We start from the raw sequence: 21,648 nt of genomic DNA, 5'->3' as shown, positions 1-21,648 counted from the left end.
AAGCGTCACGTCTGGAGGAAACCTGGCACCATACCTACAGTGAATCATGGTGCTGTGGGGATGTTTTTCAGTGGCAGGGACCGGGAGACTAGTCAGGATTGAGGGAAAGGTGAACGGAGCAAAGAACAGAGATCCTTGATGAAAACCTGCTCCAGAGCACTCAGGAGCTCAGACTGGGGCCAAGGTTCACCTTCCAACAGGACAACGACCCAAAGCACACAGCCAAGACAACGAAGGAGTGGCTTCAGGACAAGTCTCTGAATGTCCTTGCGTGGTCCAGCCAGAGCCCGGACTTGAACCCGATCGAACATCTCTGGAGAAACCTGAAAATAGCCGTGCAGCAATGCTCCCCATCCAACCTGACAGAGCTTGAGAGGATTTGCAGAGAGGAATGGGAGAAACTCCCCAAATACAGGTTGGATGAAGGGTCCATTGGTTAAAGGGTCATACCCAAGAAGACTCGAGGCTGTAATCGCTGCCAAAGGTGCTTCAACAAAGTACTGAGTAAAGGGTCTGAATACTAATGTAAATGTGATCATTTCTTTATTTTTAATACATTTGCAAAATAAATATGGGGTATTGTGTGTAGATTGATGAGGGGAGGGAAAAAAACAATTTAACCAATTTTAGAACAAGGCTTCAATGTAACAAAATGTGGAAAAAGTCAAGGGGTCTGAATACTTTCCGAATGCGCTGTATATATAAAAATGATCAGGCGGTGACTTCATTATTCCAAATAAGTCATCAATAATCTTTCGGGGCTCCAATGACAGCCAAATCAGCCTCGATTGGGTAGGCAGCACACAATGAGTCATTCATCAAATCCCAGTCAGATGTTGGGGCAAATGTTCGCAAATTACTGGCGGTGTGACAGGGTTTTGATATTCCATTAGATTCCTTGCCAACAGCGTGGCCGTCCAGGTGGTTCCACTGCTGTGATTATAGTGCGCTCGTTTGAACACCGAGCCATAAACAAAACGCTGGACAGGTTTGCGGTCCGTATTAATAATGGAACATGAAGTCGAAGGGCCGTACATTGCTCTGTGGGACCAGTTCAGGACAAGGGAACAAGAAGAGGGGAATGTTCAAACATTCTTTTGTAGATGAGCAAAGTTCCAGTAATGCATGCTGCCTTTCCCTGGCACTGAGAAGACCAGATGATTGTGGCCTCTGTTCTCCGAGAGAGAGGCTGTGCAAAACCAATAGAGGAGTGCAAGAGATTAAAAGACTGTGGCTTCAGTGCTTTCCTCAGGCATGGAGGGAGTGAGTAATACCCCAGTTATATTTTAGAGCAGGGAATCGTATGCTGACAAAAGCAGCATATGTTGTGTGAGTCAGTCCTGCACCAAAGCTGAAGCGGGAAAACAGTTTTTCTAACCCCCCCCCCCCCTCCCACTCCTCCCTCTCCATATCCACCCACCTACTTCCCTGTCTCTCTGCCACTCTCCATTTCTCGCTTTCTTTAGCCCTCTCACTTTCTCCCACTTTCACTCCCTCCCTCTCTGGAAGGGAAATATTGAGTTGCTGGGATGCCCTGTGCTGCTGAGGAGTGATTCGAGTGGCGTTTACCTTCCTCCCGATGGCTCCGTTGGGCTTGCGGGGTGGTGGCGGTTCAAAGATCCTCTGCTGCTGCTGGGGCGGCAGCGTCGAGTACAACGGGATGATTTTGATGTCCCCCGCGTCGTGTCCCAGGTCGTCGATGTCCCTCTTGATGCGCTTGCAGGCCTCGTCGATTTCCTGAAAAATGAAGCGGAAAAAGTAAAATGGGCAGGCAGGTGAAGGGTGGCTGACGAGGAGCAAGCATTTGGGCACACAGTAACCTGGGGCTTGGTTTGAATAACACCTTGAGAGACAATGGGGAGAAAAAGGTCTGAAGAGGAGAGGAGGGGTTAGAAGGAGAACATTTGTTCTGCCCATCTCTCCATCTGACTGAGGAAATTAAACCTGGACTGCCGCGTGCTTGGTTGAGCTCCCCATGGCTGTGTTGTCAAATGCAGCAATCAGGAGAACACAGACACACACGGTTCATTATTCCATACCGCAATATTGTAGGGGAAATGTGAAATGAGAATGCTGCACTGATGCATAACCAGCGGCAAATCATGGCAGATCAGTTTAGTGGAGCTGAACATTATAGAGCCAGTGGGCTCCCAGACAGAGAAACTTAACAACCAGGGGAATAAGAAAACATGACAGACGACAAAAGGCTAGGACTCTGACTGATCTAGGCAGCCTGAATATAATAAACCAACATGGTACGGACTGCCATAATGTGACGTTAGCAAACGCAACATATCAAATCGGTAAACGGCCCATGAATAATTAAGACTATTACTTTGCAATCGACCATGCCCACGAGAACCCTAAGTGACAAGCTTATATACAGCCTACATAATACTATATAGCCTGATAAGTGTCTATAATTCCTACACTAAAGACCACGCTTGTTTTTCCCCCCCATCTCCAGACATTGGACAATGTTAGCTACGAAAAGACCAGAAAACGTACTGAAGCGATAGCCACTGCCTGATTAAGTCCATTTTCATGTTCATACTTAAAGGAAAGGTTGCACAAGAGATATATATATATATTCCACAAATCTAACAGCTAAACAGTCTTCATGCAAAAGTTTCCCAAAAAATTACACACTTCTATTTTCGCAATTTGAATTAAATGTATTAAAAACTCATACCAACAATACATTGCGGCTTTGACGTCAAGAGAGGAACAGTCTGCTGGTGGCTTTGGTGATAGAGGCAAATCGGGGAAAGTAGGTACTAAAGTGCCCAAAGAGTTGTCATGTTATGTTGAGAGTAGATTATTAAAAAAACTAAGCCAGCTATGTAAGTGCACTGGGCCATGCAAAACGAACTGGCCCACTCAGATCTAGCATGGTTTTCGAGGATGGAATAACCTACTAGCAAGCTACAACAACACTGCATGTTTTCCAGAAATGAATGGTCAATTACCAAATCGGATTAATGCAGTGTTTCCCAAACTCTGTCCTCTGGATCCCAAGGGGTGCACCTTTAGTTGTTTTCCCTAGCGCTACTTAGCTGATTCAAATAATTAACTAATCATCAAGCTTTGATTATTTGAATCAGCTGTGTAGTGCTAGGGCAAAAACCAAAACATGCACCCCTTGGAGTCCCAAGGACCGAGTTTGGGAAACACCGGATTAATGTCATTGTTTATTGTAAGGTATGTCCCTATTTTTGCTGAATTGCCTGATCTTTATTCGCCAATATACAGTTGAAGTCGGAAGTTTACATACACTTAGGTTGGAGACATTAAAACTTCTTAGGGATAGGGGGCAGTATTTTCACGTCCGGATGAAAAGCGTGCCCAAAGTAAACTGCCTGTTACTCAAGCCCAGAAGCTAGGATATGCATATAATTAGTAGATTTGGATAGAAAACACTCTGAAGTTTCTAAAACTGTTAGAATAATGTCTGTGAGTATAACATAATTGATTTGGCAGGCGAAACCCCGAGCACAATCCATCCAGGGAAAACATTTGAGATCATTGTGTTTTCCAATGCTTTTCTATGGGAACCCTGATTTATTAGGGCCCAGATTGCAGTTCCTATGGCTTCCACTAGATGTCAACAGCCTTTAGAAATTGGTCGATGTTTTTCTTTTGAGAAATGAAGAAGTAGTGCTGTTCTTTGTAGTGCTGTTCCTTCACTCTGAAGCCCTCTAGTATTTTGGTGCGCGTGATCAGGAGTGCGCTCTGGGTTATTTTTCTTCGGTATTGGATCCAGATTATCCCGTCTTAAATTTTAGCGATTATTTACATTTTAGGATACCTGAGGTTGGATTAGGAATGTGGTTTGAAATGTTTGGACCAAGTTTACAGGCAACTTATTAGATACTTTGTAGTCATGTTGGACGAGTTGAAACCGGTGTATTTCTGAATCAAACGCGCCAAATAAATGGACATTTTGGGGATATAAAGAAGGAATTTATCGAACAAAACGACCATTCATTGTCTCACTGAGACATTTGGGATTGCAAAAAAAGATCTTCAAAGCTAAGGCATTTATTATATCGTTATTTCTGACTTTTGTGTCGCAGCTGCCTGGTTAAAAAATGATTTTCATGTGTTTGTATGCGTGACGCTGTCCTCAGATAATCGCATAGTGTGCTTTCGCCGTAAAGCCTTTTTGAAATCTGACACAGCGGCTGGATTAACAAGAAGTTAAGCTTTATTTTGATGTATTACACTTATATTTTCGTGAATGTTGAATATTGATATTTCTGTAGTTTGAATTTGGCGCTCTGCAATTTCACTGGATGTTGTGAAATCTATCCCGCTAACGGGATTGGCGCATTAAGGGATCACTATAAGGCTAAAACTCGTTTTTCAACCACTCCACAAATGTCTTGTTAACAAACTATAGTTTTGGCAAGTCGGTTAGGACATCTACTTCGTACATGACACAAGTAATTTATACAACAATTGTTTACAGACAGATTATTTCACTTATAATTAACTGTATCATAATTCCAATGGGTCAGAAGTTTACATACACTAAGTTGACTGTTCCTTTAAACAACTTGGAAAATTCCAGAAAATTGTGTCATGGCTTTAGAAGCTTTTGATAGGCTAATTGACATCATTTGACTCAATTAGAGGTGTACCTGTGGGAGTATTTCAAGGCCTACCTTCAAACTCAGTGCCTCTTTGCTTGACATCATGGAAAATCAAAAGAAATCAGCCAAGATCTCAAAAAAATTGCAGACCTCCACAAGTCTGGTTCATCCTTGGGACCAATTTCCAAACACCTGAAGGTACCACGTTCATCTGTACAAACAATAGTACGCAAGTATAAACACCAATGGACCACGCAGCCATCATAACGCTCAGGAAGGAGACGCATTCTGTCTCCTAGAGATGAATGTACTTTGGTGCAAAAAGTGAAAATCAAATCGCCAAACAACAGCAAAGGACCTTGTGACGATGCTGGAGGAAACAGGTACAAAAGTATCTATATCCACAGTAAAACAAGTCCTATATCGACATAACCTGAAAGGCCGCTCAGCAAGGAAGAAGCCACTGCTCCAAAACCTCCATAAAAAAGCCAGACTACGGTTTGCAACTGCACATGGGGACAAAGATCGTACTTTTTGGAGAAAAGTCCTCTGGTCTGATGAAACAAAATAGAACCGTTTGGCGATAATGACCATCATTATGTTTGGAGGAAAAAGGGGGAGGTTTGCAAGCCAAAGAACACCATCCCAAACGTGAAGCACAAGGGTGGCAGCATCATGTTGTGGGGGTGCTTTGCTGCAGGAGGGACTGGTGCATTTCACAAAAGAGATGGCATCATGAGGAAAGAAAATGATGTGGATATATTGAAGTATATCATCAACATCAATCAGGAATTTAAAGCTTGGTCGCAAATGGGTCTTCCAAATGGACAATGACCCCAAGCATACTTCCAAAGTTGTGGCAAAATGGCTTAAGAGCAACAAAGTCAAGGTATTGGAGTGTCCATCACAAAGCCCTGACCTCAATCCTATAGAAAATGTGTGGGCAGAACTGAAAAAGTGTGTGTGAGCAAGGAGGCCTACAAACCTGACTCAGTTACATCAGCTCTGTCAGGAGGAATGGGCCAAAATTCACCCAACTTATTGTGGGAAGCTTGTGGAAGGCTACCAAAAACGTTTGCAATTCATTTGGCAATGCTACCAAATAATAATTGAGTGCATGTAAACTTTTGACCCACTGGGAATGTGATGAAAGAATTAAAAGCTGAAATAAATCATTCTCTCTACTATTATTCTGACATTTCACATTCTTAAAATAAAGTAGTGATCCTAACTGGCCTAAGACAGGGAATTTTTACTAGAATTAAATGTCAGGAATTGTGAAAAACTTGAGTTAGCCAAATACATTCTAAGGTGTATGGAAACTTCCGACTTCAACTGTAACTTGCAGGATATCATGGTGGCTGATGTTTGTGTTAGCCATTACACCTGGATTTACTGTTATTACTGCTTGTAACGTTAGTACTCAGGTTAGCATGTGGCTAGCTATAGCTACCATCACCCAACAACAGTTTGGTTATAGACGTTCAATGTCTATGATGATAAAGGTTTATTTTGATTTTGTGTAACAGTACAATAAATGCTCGTGTTGAACTGCTAATACAGTGCATTCGGAAAGTATTCAGACACCTTGACCTATTCTACATTTTGTTAAGTTACAGCCTTTTTCTAAAATGGAATGAATAGTTTTTTCCCCCTTATCAAATCTACACACAATACCCCATAATGACAAAACAGCAAAAATCTGGTAAAATAGCACATTTAAATAGGTATTCAGACCCTTTACTCAGTACTTTGTTGAAGCACCTTTGGCAGCGATTACAGCCGAGTCTTCTTGGGTATGACGCTACAAGCTTGGCACACCTGTATTCGGGGAGTTTCTCCCATTTTTCTGTGCAGATTCTCTCAAGCTCTGCCAGGGTGGCTGGGGAGCTTCGCTGCAAAGCTATTTTTAGGTCAATCCAGAGATGTTCGATCGAGTTCAAGTCCGGGCTCTGGCTGGGCCCCTCAAGGACATTCAGAGACTTGTCCCAAAGCCACTCCTTCATTGTCTTGGCTGTGTGCTTGGGGTTGTTGTCCTGTTGGAAGGTGAACCTTGCCCCCAGTCTGAGGTCCTGAGCGCTCTGGAGCAGGTTTTCATCAAGGATCTCGCTGTACTTTGCTCCGTTCACCTTTCCCTCCATCCTGATTAGTCTCCCAGTCACTGCAGCTGAAAAACATCCCCAGAGCATCATGCTGCCACCACCATGCTTCACCATAGGGATGGTGACAGGTTTCTTCCAGACGTGATGCTTGGCATTCAGGCCAAAGAGTTCAATCTTTCACCAGACTAGAGAATCTTGTTTCTCATGGTCAGAGTCATTTAGCTGCCTTTTGGCAAACTCCAAGTGGACTGTCATGTGCCTTTTACTGAGAAGTGGCTTCCATCTGGCCACTCTACAATAAAGGCCTGATTGGTGGAGTGTTTCAAAGATAGTTGTCCTTCTGGAAGGTTCTCCACAGAAACTCTGTCAGAGTGACCATCGGGTTCTTGGTCACCTCTCTGACCAAGGCCCTTCTCCCTCGATTGCTCAGTTTGGCCGGGCGGCCAGCTCTAGGAAGAGTCTTGGTGGTTCCAAACTTCTTCCATTTAAAAATGATGGACGCCACTGTGTTCATGGGGACCTTCAATACTGCAAAAAAAATTTGGTAGCCTTCCCCAGATCTGTGCCTCGACACAATCCTGTCTCAGAGCTCTATGGACAATTCCTTCAACCTCATGGTTTGGTTTTTGCTCTGACATGCACAGTCAACTGTGGGACCTTTTATAGACAGGTGTGTGCCTTTCCAAATCATGTCCAATCAATTGAATTTACCACAGGTGGACTCCAAGTTGTAGAAACATCTCAAGAATCATCAATGGAAACTGGATGCACCGGAGCTCAATTTCGAGTCGCATAGCAAAGGTTTTTTATACATTTGCAAACATTTCTAAAAACCTGTTTCTAAAAACCTGTTTCTAAAAACCTGTTTTTGCTTTGTCAGTATGGGGTGTGTTGATTGATGAGGATAATGTTTTATTTAATCCATTTTAGAATACGGCTGTAATGTAACAAAATGTGGAAAAAGTGAAGGGATCTGAATACTTTGATGTTTCAAAGCTGCTAGTGGGTAGGTAATAGGGGTGTAAAAGGGGCTATGCTAAAAGCCTGTGTGCTGTAAAAGTGATTAAAAAAAACCATTTTTATCTGATACAGAAAAAAGAAATCACAGGATATGGTCAGATGATAAGTTGGCTTTATTCAGAGTGCCAAAATATTTTTTCAAAAACAATGAGGACTCTACAATGTGGGTCTTTACCGTCATGTGGACAGTGGCTTCACTCCTGTTGTGTCCTTCTCTTGACATCACTTTTCCGAAACGCTTAAAATTGATATGTCGTATTGGGACTTTTAGTTGGAAGAATGAAACCAATCAGAATGTTTAAAAGAAACCTAATTCTGCAATCTTCCCTTTAAACAAGTACACCGACATGTAAACGGCCACAGCCTGTGCAGTTGCTCCACCTTCAGGCCCTAGGGAGCTGTGCAGCTCCTTCTATAGTTTGGTTGGGGGTCACGAGACAATTAGCACTAACAGATTAAAATAAATGTTTTATTGGAGTGCAAAGGAGAAGGGGGTTGGGCGAGAAAGGGGTATAGGGGCTTGGTGTATTCTGAAATTATGGGAACCATTTTTGATAGTCATACCAAAGTCACAATGTGACACTGACTGCAACCTAGAAATACCCAGTAGAACAGATGCTTTCCTTTGACCTGGAGCGTTTACTCTTTACGTGGCATTTACTTTACTCAGGGTAAAAACTGGCAAGGCTTTGCCATGATTGAATAAAACACAAAAACATAGGCAACCTCAGCAAGGATGTCTCTGTGTGTTTGTGGACTTTGTTTGCAGACAGTAATGCATTCCTAGCCCAATTTTTCCCTGCTGTGTTCACTCACTACACAAGTCAAATCCATCCCACCGATGGCCATGTAATCAACACGTTGACAAGTTAGAGTGGAAAAGAGTAATGAATAGATTGGTAAAATTAGCCTAGGTATTAATAGACCATCAACCCTCTGGATGCAGCAGCTGTCATGAAAAGTGGACGCCGTTGCCAAGGTGCTGGGATTGAGCTGGTGTGCCAGTGCCTGAAGAGAAATGGAGCGCGTGCACAGCGGGGCGGCCAGCCAACTGTGAGAACCTGCACACCAGCCGGCCCACGCGACCCCAGGAGCGATGCGGTGGAGCACCAGGCACCTAACCAGACTCAATTAGGCACTCGCCTCGGTCCACTTAATTAGCAGAGGCCCGGGCGAATCTTTACGTTTTGAAGTGAACCGCTGAGGGGGCAGCTTAAATGGTGGGACTTATCAGGGCGAGGCAGCTGTGATAAGTTTTGCCTCTCTTTTTTGGGGAGTTTGAGTTTGTCCCTGCCGCGAACCATTAAAAAACAGACAATCTCCCCCAAATACTTTGGAGGGAAAGAAACCCGCCCCCTTCGCTTTTCATTTGTCATAAATGAAAACAGCTTTACCTCAAAGACAGAACTACATTGCAGATCTGCGTACCCGATCATTAGTCAACATCAAAGTTGCGGGAAGACGAGAGGTTGAGATGCGCTCCAGGGAGGCACTATTATAACGCCCATCTCCTCCAGAGCTACCTCACATTGACTTCTTTAACCCAATTAGGAAAGTGTTAATGAACTCGCCGTGGGAGTGCTCGCTGACTGCACTGCTTGCTTTGCCTCGGCAGCTTGACACCCTGACGCGTTCAGCGTTATTGAGCTAGAGGAGGTGGGAAGGGGGGTGGATACTCAGCAAGAGACGTTGCCCACCTCTAAACAATGTTTAACGCATTTCCCACAAAGCTTCTCTTCTCCTCTGCACATTCAAAGAGGGGAGGCCAATGCTGCTCCCTGGCTGTCTGAGCGGCTGGAACACCACTAATCTAATCTACCAGCCCCTTGAAGGATACCACTTCAAATACAATGCTCCTCCGTGACTTCATCCCTAACATAACGAACCAGGCATCGATCCGGCATCTGCAAATGAAAACGGATGTAGGTGCGCGGTAGTGCCGTCCCGCCGATGAATGACAAATGGCTGCCGTTAATGAATAGGCTGCCATATTATCTGACTGGGTGAGCCCTCAGCAGATATTATTTATTTTTAAAGATGGCTACGCTGGATGATGACGTGGCGCTAACGTAAGAGAATCCATACATTCAAAATGAGAAGCTCCAGGCACATTAACATTCACGCTCGGTCATGAAGGATACTTAGAGATTTATCTAGCCTACTTCCCCAGAGTCAGATGAACTTGTAGATACCATTTCTATTTCTCTGCATGCAGTTTGAAGGAAGTTGCTAAGTAGCGTTAACGCAATTGCTAACTAACTGTTCCCATAGACTTCCAGTCATTGTGCTATTCCTAGTTAGCCTTGGCTCGCAAAACTACCTCTAACTTCGTTCAAACTGGACACAGAGACATCTTTTTAAAAATGTTTGTTTAACCAGGCAAGTCAGTTAAGAACAAATTCTTATTTACAACGAGTGCCTACCCCAGCCAAACCCGGACAACGCTGGGCCAATTGTGCACCTCCCTATGGGACTCCCAATCATGGCCAGATATGATTCACCCTGGATTCAAACCAGGGACTGTAGTGACGCCTCTTGCACAGAGATGCAATGCCTTTTACCGCTGCACCACTCGGGAGCCCAGACATACAATTGGTATCCACAAGTTAATCTGACTCTGAGGAAGTAGATAAAGGGTTTCCTTGACAAAATCTCCCAAGTATCCCTTTAAACTCAGTCTAGGGTTGCAATCACACAAACCTCACTTAATTAGTTCTCATGTCACAACCATAAGCTACACGAACTGTTACATTACGTAGGGAGAGAATGGTGAGAATAATAGTGTGGCACTGCTGAGCCCTGAGACAGGCTGCCTCTCCCACTCGTGAACTGGGAGGCAGACAGATGTTTCTGGGGGAAGGCAGGCAGGCGTGTGCCCGCCCAGCTGTGACCAAATTCATCATTATGGGCATAAACCTCGCCCTCCATTACACATTAGTGGACAACATTTTTAGGAGTGAAATTTCAAGGATTCATGGGGCAGGCAAAATCTGGGACATTGTCTTTTTTCCCTCTTACCAGGGTGTGTTCCAAAACAGGAAAGGCCACATGCATTCAATATCTCTATTCATCTAAGCATTGATCATCTCGGTCGTGTGCGTGCGAAAAGCTGGAATGGTGGCAGAAAAGGGCCTACCTCTTGTCCAGTGAGGAAGAGCAGACAGTCTCCCTCCTCCTCTTCACACATGTGTATCTGGATAACGGTGCGGATGGCCGCCTCCAGGTAGTCCCTCTCGGGTTCCGGCGTGTAGAAGATCTCTACCGGGTGCGTGCGACCCGGGATGGTCAGCAGCGGACAGCTGTCAAAGTACACCTGGAACTTGCCGGCATCCAGCGTGGCGCTCATGACGATGACCTGATGAGACAAAGGACAGGGTGGTGAGAGGTGGACTGGGAAGAGAAAATGGCTGCCGATGGGGTTATATGATGCTATAGGATGAAGTTGCCCCTAGACACTAATCAGAGTTCTAGATTATAGTTTGGCCTAATGGTTCAGGTTCTGATTAGCGTTATCTTAGATCAGTGTCTAAGGGCTACCCGAAACAGCAGCTTTTAGCAGGAGCAATACTGTGAAGAGAGGAGCTTACATATAACCAGGGGACAGCGACGGTAGTATAGTGTAGGTAGATAAAGGTTAAGGTAGGAGTATTTAGAAGTTGATGAATGGTAGGGTCTGGTGTAGTCTCACCACAGGGTAGTTAAGAGTGATAGTCGACACGTGACCGATGAAATGGATAAGGCCTAGGAGGTAGAACATACAGTACATTGGGAAAGTATTCAGACCGCTGGACTTTTTCCACATTTTGTTACGTTACAGCCTTATTCTAAAATGTATTAAATAAACAATAATGATCATCAATCTACACACAATACCCCATAATGACAAAGCGAAAACCGTAAAAAAAAAATACAAAATAGGAAACATAATAGATAACCTCTGTGCAGGAGAATAGGAAGCGGGCGTGAGCCAGAAAGAGACTGTAGATTGGACCCTGGCCAAGTGAGGGGGAACAAGATGGTGGACATATCACAGGAGGACAGAGCCCCTGACCCATGAGGATCACAACTCTCACTGCCCGGATAAGTCTCGCAGGCACACCATGTTCTCCCCTAGGGCCCATTAAGCACATAAAAATTCTGATGGTGGGCGGCGCGCCTCTCTGCTCTCCCATTTTCACTCTCAAATATTTCGGTCCACGGTCTATGCACTATTTCGCTTTACGCATAACAAGACATTATAATTCCTCTTAATCAAGGCAAATTACACTTCAAATTTGGGAGAGGAGGGAGATTGGGAAGAGGGACATGAGCAGGGCCGGTTCGATCATTGCCACTAACCTAGACCTTATTTAAAAGTCCCTGAACACGTGTGTAACCTTTGATGCCGTCCCTGACAACAACTAGTCATTACCCATCTGTTTTATGAGAATTGTGTCCAGCATATTCGGCCTATAAAAACTGAACCCCCACCCCACCCATCCCGGTCTGATTCTGTTAAATGGGCTGACCCGGGCAGCAATCTCAGTGCTGCCGCAGAGGAGACTCGCCGTGCATTTCTGAGCTGAATGGCTGACGTTTGTCTTTTCCTCAATAGACACACAGCAGTCAGCCCGTGGAGAGACTGCCACACTGAGGCTTTTGGGGGGGGGGGGGGGGGGGTAATAATTGAGTGTGTGTGTGTACAAAACCAGGTGTGTGCACACAGAGAGGCAGGCTCTCGTGTAGGATAGAGGCGTAGGTCGGAGGTAGGATTTGATTCTAGGAGAGTGAGCTGAGGAGAAGACGGTACAGGGCTTTGAGAAGCAGTAAAGAACACAGCAGAACCTGCTTCTCCAATAGAAATCCCTGATCGCTTGTAAGCGATGTCATGGTGACGTTAGTTAGCTAAGCTCATGCGCAGAAACACGTCATAAGTCTGCAGGTTGTGTCGAACTGCGGCCATTAAATCAAAGGCACTCTTCCGATATAAAGGTGTTTTTGATTCAAATGAAAACGTGTCAGTTTGTCACTTTCACAAGGTTGTAGTAACGACAGGTTCAGCTACTTGAGACATTGGCTCGAATATAGGTTGTGCCTTTAGAAATCGAGAAAATGAACAAATAAGGAAGAACTTTTCACTTCTCTCATTGACTTCTCAAACCATTAAAAAAAAAGTCCACCTTTGGATTTAGAAACTCTGTGGCATGACTCTATGAGATGCTGTGGAATGTAGACTGCCGAGAGGAAACTGTTGGCAAGGCCAGGGTTGCATTCACCTGGTATGAATCAGATCGCTTTCAAGTTGTGCACAAAGTTAAGAAACATTTAGATAGAAACACACCATAGCACTGACATGCTCCTCTGACAAGTAGAGTCAAGTACAAATAAGGTCAGCTCTGTTCAGGACATTTCTACCTGCAAGGTTCAGTACATTGACGTGTACCTTGAGGTCTGACCTCTGTCGGACCACCTCTTTGAGGACGCCCATGAGGATGTCTGTGGCGAGCGTTCTCTCGTGGGCCTCGTCCAGGATGACGACGCCGTAGCGCTCCAGCAGAGGGTCGTTCATGGCCTCCCGCAGCAACATACCGTCTGTCATGTACCTGCACCGAGGTAGGAAACACAACGCGTAAGTCTTTAAAGTGGACATTTTCATCGAACAATTTAACTACTAACTGTGTACTGACAAATTAGCCAGCTCTCTCTCGTAAAGAATATTTGAAATCTAACTTCTTTTTGCTAACAGCGAAAAACTGGGAGGTACTATCTGAACTAGAGGTCAACCGATTAATCGGAATGGCCGATTAATTAGGGCCAATTTCAAGTTTTTATAACAATCGGTATATATATATATATATATATATATTTTTTTTTTTACACCTTTATTTAACTAGGCAAGTCAGATTAAAAACACATTCTTATTTTCAATGACGGCCTAGGAACGGGGGTTAACTGCCTTGTTCAGGGGCAGAACAACAGATTTTTACCTTGTCACCTCGGGGATTCATTTTTGCAACCTTCCGGTTACTAGTCCAACGCTCTAACCACCTGCCTTACATTGCACTCTGCGTAACAGGCTGACTACCTGTTACGCAAGGGCAGCAAGAAGCCAAGGTAAGTTGCTAGCTAGCATTAAACTTAACTTATAAAAAAATGATCAATCTTAACATAATCACTAGCTAAACTAGTAATATCATCAACCATGTATAGTTATCTAACGTGTCCTGCGTTGCATATCATCGATGCGGTGCCTGTTAATTTCTCATCGAATCACAGCCTACTTCGACAAACGGGTGATGATTTAACAAGCGCATTTGCGAAAAAAGCACTGTCGTTGCACCAATGTACCTAACCATAAACATCAATGCCTTTCTTTGAAATCAATACACAAGTATATATTACAAGTAGATATTTTTAAACCTGCATATTTAGTTAATATTACCTGCTAACACGAATTTCTTATAACTAGGGAAGTGACGTTGTGTCACTTCTCGTGTTCCGTGCAAGCAGTCAGGGTATATACACAGCAGTTTGGGCCGCCTGGCTCATTGTGAACTGTGTGAAGTCCATTTATTCCTAACAAAGGCCGTAATTAATTTGACAGAATTGTACATAATTATGACATAACATTGAAGGTTGTGCAATGTAACAGAAATATTTTGACTTAGGGATGCCACCCGTTAGATAAAATACGGAACGGTTCCGTATTTCACTGAAATAAACGTTTCGTTTTCGAAATGATCGTTTCCGGATTCGACCATATTAATGACCAAAGGCTCGTATTTCTGTGTGTTATGTTATAATTAAGTCTATGATTTGATATTTAATAGAGCAGTCTGACTGAGCGATGGTAGACAGCAGCAGGCTCGTAAGCATTCATTCAAACAGCACCTTCGTGCGTTTGCCAGCAGCTCTTCGCAATTCTTCAAGCATTGCTCTGTTTATGACTTCAACCCCCGAGATTAGGCTGGTGTAACCGATGTGAAATGGCTAGCTAGTTAGCGGGGTGCGCACTAATAGCGTTTCAAACGTCACTCGCTCTGAGACTTGGGAGTGGTTGTTCCCCTTGCTCTACATGGGTAACGCTGCTTCGAGGGTGGCTGTTGTCGATGTGTTCCTTGTTCAAGTGAAGAGAGGGACGGAAGCTATACTGTTACACTGGCAATACTAAAGTGCCTATAAGAACATCCAATAGTCAAAGGTATATGAAATACAAATCGTATAGAGAGAAATAGTCCTATAATTCCTATAATAACTACAACCTAAAACTTCTTACCTGGGAATATTGAAGACTCATGTTAAAAGGAATCACCAGCTTTCATATGTTCTCATGTTCTGAGCAAGGAACTTAAATGTTAGCTTTTTTACATAGCACATGTTGCACTTTTACTTTCTTCTACAACACTTTGTTTTTGCATTATTTAAACCAAATTGAACATGTTTCATTTATTTGAGGCTAAATTGATAGTATTTATGTATTACATTAAGTTAAAATAAGTGTTCATTCAGTATTGTTGTAATTGTCATTATTACAAAAAATAAATTAAAAAAAATAAAAGTTTTTTAAAAAAACGTCCGAATAATCGGTATCGGCTTTTTTTTGGTCCTCCAATAATCGGTATCGACGTTGAAAAATTCTAATCGGTCGACCTCTAATCTGAACATGCTAAATGTTCAGATAGCAATACATTTTTCAATGGAAAACATATCCTACGAAGCACCCCACTGAACCCCAGTGAAATAAAACAGTTGTTTTGGCAGTTCAACTTCAGTGGAGACTGGCACTTACTTGAGGAAGGTCTTGGCCGAGCTGCAGTCCTCGAATCGAATGGAGTAACCGACCTCCTGGCCCAGCATGACGTCCATCTCGTCGGCCACCCTCTGGGCCACGCTCATGGCTGCCACCCTCCTGGGCTGGGTACAGGCCACTGCCTTCTTAGGTCCACCCAACCCCTTCACCATGTCCACACACCACTGGGGGATCTGAGAAGGGAGAGGGGGAGATGGAGAGAGGAAGAAGTTACTCAACCACACTCACTTTTACAATCCCTTGACCTTCCACAAATCAAACCAATACCATTCAAAAGCGCTTTATAAAATGGCACTGAAGACAGCATGGATGTTTTGGAGAGCAAAGAATAAAACTGCCAGTTACTGTCTGTAAACGCCATGCCACCATCCCCGATCACTTCCACTCTCTGATAATCAACTGCGAGCTCCAGAGAAGTTGAGATGATAGCTTGTATTAGACAGTCTGCCAGCTTTCTGCTGATAGGCACTCCCGGTGGGGATCCCCCCGCTCACTGTTCAAAAGACGAGGGGACTTGCTAAGAGCAGCCTAAAGTTAGAAACTGTTTCTTCTGCCGGATTAGCCTTGTGCTCGGATGAGTGCCCGTTAGTGGCGACCAACCTCTTTGCTACGGGGAAGGGAAACACACACTCTGCATTTAACATTTCAACAAATCAAGATGGGGGGAAAAGGAGATGAGTCACAGTAGCAGGATTATTTTGAAAATAACGGGAGAGTGTGTGAGGGCATCAAGGCATCTCATAGGAAACAGTATTGAGTTATCAGTTGGCTGTGTTACCGTTTGTTCGTGAATACAATGATATATTGCTTGGAGAACAATGAATAGATACATTCCAGCTCACCACATGAATGTAAAGCCTCTACCCTTTGGCCTGCTTACCTGCGTGGTCTTGCCGGAGCCCGTCTCTCCGACGAGCACGAAGCTCTGGTGGCGTCCCAGGATGTCATTGAAGCGCTCCTTGTACTCCCACACTGGCAGCTGCAGCCTCTTCTTCAGGATCTCGTAGTAACGCGGCGTGTGGGGCAGGTTGGTGAACGGGTTGATCTGCTGCTGCATGGCTGTCTGCTTGTGGGAGAGGCCTGCGCTGCCAACAGCCAGGTTCAGGGCCATGCCAGAGGGCTTGACATTCCGGTCTCTGTCCCTGTCCTTCGACCGCTCGTCGCGGTCCCTGTCTCGCCTGTGGTTGAGGCATGAATGTGAGTAGTGTGACAGACTAGACAAAGCTTCATATATACATATATATATATATATATATATATATATATATAGAGCCAGGCCCCATTCCCTTCTTTTTCCATCACCATTCCAAAATGGAATGAACCCAACAACCAACACAGAAATAGGACAGCTCAGATCCTAGAATGTGCCGCGGGTCGGTTATGTCATGTCCTTTTGCTCAAATAACATGAAAAGGTTACTGCGCATTTCCCTTTCACGCTGCAGAAGGATGTAATCAAGTGTTGCATGCAAAGGTCACATTAATAAAGAAATGAATAGGCTAAAATATCAAAAGTCAAAAGGGGAACACTTTCCTTTTACAAATGGGTGATATCTTTATTTCCTTTTTATTATGCTACAACACATGTCTGCACCCCAGTATTGAATTTCCTTCTTTGACCAGACCAATGTTCTAGACTCCATTTGATGAATTGGCAAAAGGCTAAAACTGGTTGTGGCAATGTAGCAGGGCAAGATCTTTATTTCCTTTTTATTATGCTACAATGCATGTCTGCACACATGAACCAAAGTATTGATTTTCCTTCTTTGATGAGACCAATGTTGAAGACTCCATTTGAAGAATTGGTAAAAAGCTAAAACTGGTCTTAGCAATGTAGCCTGTGTCATGAGCAACTGCACTATTTCCTAGGACATCATGTTGGCTTGGGTACATACATACACCAGTTGACCCTTCAGAACTCGTGTCATGTTCTTATGGGCCTAGAATGTTGACATTTCAGTACCCAATTATAGCAAAGGACTTAATTAATGAATATTGTTCTGACAAAGTTGGCCATGTGTTTCAGCACCACGTTGATGTCCACTGACACCTGAATCATCGGATGACATACAAATGACACATTTTATATAGCTAGGGATTATATAAACGATTATAGAAATGTATAAAGTCTGTGACTTAGCTAGTTAACAGTGCGTTGTGTTTCTTTAACCCATATTTTACCAGGTAAATTGACTGAGAACACATTCTCATCTACAGCAGGGAGAGGGGGGATGAATAGGTGGCCATGATGGTATGAAGACCAAATTGGGCATTTAGCCAGGACACCGGGGTTAACACATCTACTCTTACGATGAGTGCCATGGGATCTTTAGTAACCAAAAAGAGTCAAGGCACCCGTTTAACGACCCCAACACCACTTCCGGCAGCATCTGGTCTCCCATCCAGGGACTGACCAGGACCAACCCTGTTTAGCTTCAGAAGTAAGCCAGCAGTGGGATGCATGGTGGTATGCTACTGGCATACCCAATGGACAGACGGCTTTTCGGGTAGTTCTAATCAAAACAAACCTAAAGCATGTCAGCTAGCCACTTACATTTCTTGTTTAAAAACACAAATAATATAGTTACCTAACATAACTAGTTAACATTATTAACTTGCCATGATAGCGGTCTAGCTAGCATTAGCAATACTACTGACTGGATGCTAACGAGCCATCTACATACCTAAGTTGGCTACCCACGTGCATGAATGATGCATCTTTTGCACTGTTCTGTAACGTTAGCCTGGTTTAGGAGCTTTCTAGTTATGTTAGCTTATACTTCGTGTTTATTTAAAAGACTAGATAGCTAACTAACGTAACTAGACTAGAATACTTTTCCGCCGCATGCACAACCCTGGACGTTTTGTCCATTCGCCATTTACATTTTATCTAGCTAGATAGCATGCGAACGACGTTAGCTGTAGCCAAAAACCACCTGCACTGCAGTGCCCATGAAACACGAAAAACAAAGGATCCTCTCCCTATTATTCCCTTTACACACCCATCAGAAGACTCTTTTTACTCGATGAATAACAATCTCCCAAACCCAACCGATGTCGTCTAGACATCCTTTTATTTACACATAGTTATCCACAAAGAACAAAAGTAGGTCGATGCCATACAATTTCTGCACACTTCTGCCAAATATATTTAGAAATCGGTCCTTGTTCTATCTGTGCTGCTGCTATTATTAAGCACCACAAGTATGGCGACCGGAAGCACTTACCTCATCATTATCTCTGCGTAAATGACAGAAAAACAGCAATTTAGCGTGAGTTTCGTCGAGCCAGATACATTAAATAACGTTTTTATATTAGCTAAATATTGCGACTTAAATATTTGCGCCACGGGAAACTGTAAAGGACAGCTGCTGCCGTGGAGTCAGTTGTTAGCTGTCTGGGGGATGTTGTGGCTTGCACCAAACTCAGCCTCCCGCTAATAATAAAAAAAAAAAAAAGAGGGTCCATGTGCAATACCAACATTGACCGAATCCAATGATGAAACTCAGTTGTAGAATTCATCCCAAAGCCAAACATTTTTGAAAGCTCAATTTTGTTTATAAATAACATTTATACGACAAATATGTACTTGAAGAGGTGTTTGTTATTGCAAGATACATCCAGAATGTGTATAATGTGGCTAAGTGATTATTTCAAGCCATGTCAATCTTTCAAGAACATATGACAAACAATTTCAGTGTATACACCTCTCTTCCAAGAGATTTCTTAAATGTTTCAACCTATAAGATTATGTAGTGATGAATCAGCTGACACTGGAGACAATCATTGCCTCTGACACAGGTAATTACACAGCCTGGACATTCCTAACAAGCTTTGTAATGGCAAATGGCTCATTGCTTGTAACCAGGGATTGATGGTGATAGGGAAGGAGAAGTCAACGTTATAACAAAGCCTTACTAATGCTCTTTATCCAAGGCTAATTTAAAATATCAGGTCTTTTTCTCCCTTTCTTTCACAGGCAATTAAATAACAGTCCAATTGTGTGTGAAATAGGTCTGCCAAGCAGAGCTGCTGACAGACAGAGGACCAACACCGACACAGGAAAGAATAGCCCTGTTATTTCACTGTGAAAAGGGACAATAGCATGCAACCTGAATGGACACAACCTCTCAATAATATCAAGATGAATGAATTGCAAAGATGCACTTGAAAAATCAAGTAACTGTATAAGATATGAATAATTATTATTGCCAAGTGACAGTAAACAGGTATTGTTTAAAATAGTTATTTCACATTTTCAAGATCTACAACTTGTTCATAGTTCTGCACCACAGCCGTTTAGTCATTCACCCACATTTTTTACTTTGACCTCGCAGAATAGAATCAATAAAAAGTCAAGTAGAGGAGGTAAATGCCATGTGCACATTGAATAGGGTAACTAGCCCCCCTGGGTAACTGCCCCTGTAATTCTCACAGAAACCACTTTCCCTGGCTGCCACTACTCTTGCTCAGCTTAAAATGCTATAGCTCTCATAAAAAATGCAAGTCACTAACAAAACGATTCTGAAGTAAGTTGATCTAATATTTTCTCATTTAGAAAAAGTTATACACACTACCGTTCAAAAGTTGGGGGTCACTTAGAAATGTCCTTGTTTTCCATGAAAACATACATGAAATGAGTTGCAAAATGAATAGGAAATATTGTCAAGATGTTGACAAGGTTATAAATAATGATTTTTAATTGAAATAATAGTGTCCTTCAAGCGTTGCTTTCGTCAAATAATCCTCCATTTGCAGCAATTACAGCCTTGCAGACCTTTGGCAGAGATTTCACCCCATGCTTCATGAAGCACCTCCCACAAGTTGGATTGGCTTGATGGGCACTTCTTATGGCCAAGCTGCTCCCACAACAGCTCAATAGGGTTGAGATCCGGTGACTATGCTGGCCACTCCATTATAGACAGTTTGTATTCTGACTGTTTCTTCCCTAAATAGTTCTTGCATAGTTTGAAGCTGTGCTTTGGGTCATTGTCCTGTTGTAGGAGGAAATTGGCTCCAATTAAGAGCCATCCACAGGTTATGGCATGGTGTTGCAAAATGGAGTGATAGCCTTCCTTCTTCAAGATCCCTTTTACCCTGTACAAATCTCCCACTTTACCACCACCAAAGCACCCCCAGACCATCACATTGCCTCCACCATGCTTGACAGATGGCGTCAAGCACTCCTCCAGCATCTTTTCATTTTTTATGCGTCTCACGAATGTTCTTTTTTGTGATCCGAACACCTCAAACTTAGATTCGTCTGTCCATAACACTTTTTTCCAATCTTCCTCTGTCCTCTGTCCAGTGTCTGTGTTCTTTTGCCCATCTTTCTCTTTTCTTTTTTATTGGCCAGTCTGAGATATGGCTTTTTCTTTGCAACTCTGCTTAGAAGGCCAACATCCCGGAGTCGCCTCTTCTCTGTTGACGTTGAGACTGGTGTTATGCGGGTACTATTTAATGAAGCTGCCAGTTGAGGACTTGTAAGGCGTCTGTTTCTCAAACTAGACACTAATGTACTTGTCCTCTTGCTCAGTTGTGCACCGGGGCCTCCCACTCCTCTTTCTATTCTGGTTAGAGCAGTTTGCGCTGTTCTGTGAAGGGATAAGTACACAGTGATCTACAAGATTGTCAGTTTCTTGGCAATTTCTCACATGGAATAGCCTTCATTTATTAAAACAAGAATAGACTGACGAGTTTCAGAAGAAAGTTCTTTGTTTCTGGCTATTTTGAGCCTGTAATCGAACCCACAAATGCTGATGCTCCAGATACTCAGCTAGTCAAAAAGGCCAGTTTTATTGCTTTTTCTAATGATCAATTAGCCTTTTAAAATGATAAACTTGGATTAGCTAACACAACGTGCCATTGGAACACAGGAGTGATGGTTGCTGACAATGGGCCTCTGTACGCCTATGTAAATATTCCATTAAAAAAAGCCATTTACAACATTAACAATGTCTACACTGTATTTCTGATCAATTTGATGTTTTTTTAATGGAAAAAAAGTGCTTTTCTTTCAAAAACAAGGACATTTCTAGATGACCCCAAACTTTTGAACGGTAGAGTAAGTATTCACACCCTTTACTCAGTACTTTGTTGAAGCACCTTTGGCAGTGATTACAGCCTGGGTCTTCTTGAGTATG

At 43.2% G+C, this 21,648-nt stretch overlaps 1 protein-coding gene across 1 annotated transcript in view; it reads right to left on the bottom strand.

Annotated features, from left to right (window-relative positions):
• LOC106577609 (ATP-dependent RNA helicase DHX15) overlaps nucleotides 1-18,933 on the bottom strand; it is a 39,164-nt gene extending 20,231 nt beyond the window's left edge. Inside the window, exons 1-6 of the mRNA XM_014155816.3 lie at nucleotides 18,733-18,933; nucleotides 16,387-16,684; nucleotides 15,486-15,679; nucleotides 13,140-13,299; nucleotides 10,854-11,072; nucleotides 1,570-1,737 (exon numbers count right to left, since the gene is read on the bottom strand). Coding sequence (XP_014011291.1) covers nucleotides 1,570-1,737; nucleotides 10,854-11,072; nucleotides 13,140-13,299; nucleotides 15,486-15,679; nucleotides 16,387-16,684; nucleotides 18,733-18,740 — 1,047 coding nt within the window. The 5' untranslated portion in view covers nucleotides 18,741-18,933. The remainder of the gene's footprint in view (nucleotides 1-1,569; nucleotides 1,738-10,853; nucleotides 11,073-13,139; nucleotides 13,300-15,485; nucleotides 15,680-16,386; nucleotides 16,685-18,732) is intronic.
• Between the last annotated feature and the right edge of the window lie 2,715 nt (nucleotides 18,934-21,648).

Source organism: Salmo salar, chromosome 18 (assembly GCF_965601325.2).
Source record: "Salmo salar chromosome 18, fSalSal1, whole genome shotgun sequence".
NCBI lineage: Eukaryota > Metazoa > Chordata > Actinopteri > Salmoniformes > Salmonidae > Salmo > Salmo salar.
Note: the sequence above shows the minus strand (reverse complement) of the source record. Positions and strands in the feature narration are given on the sequence as shown.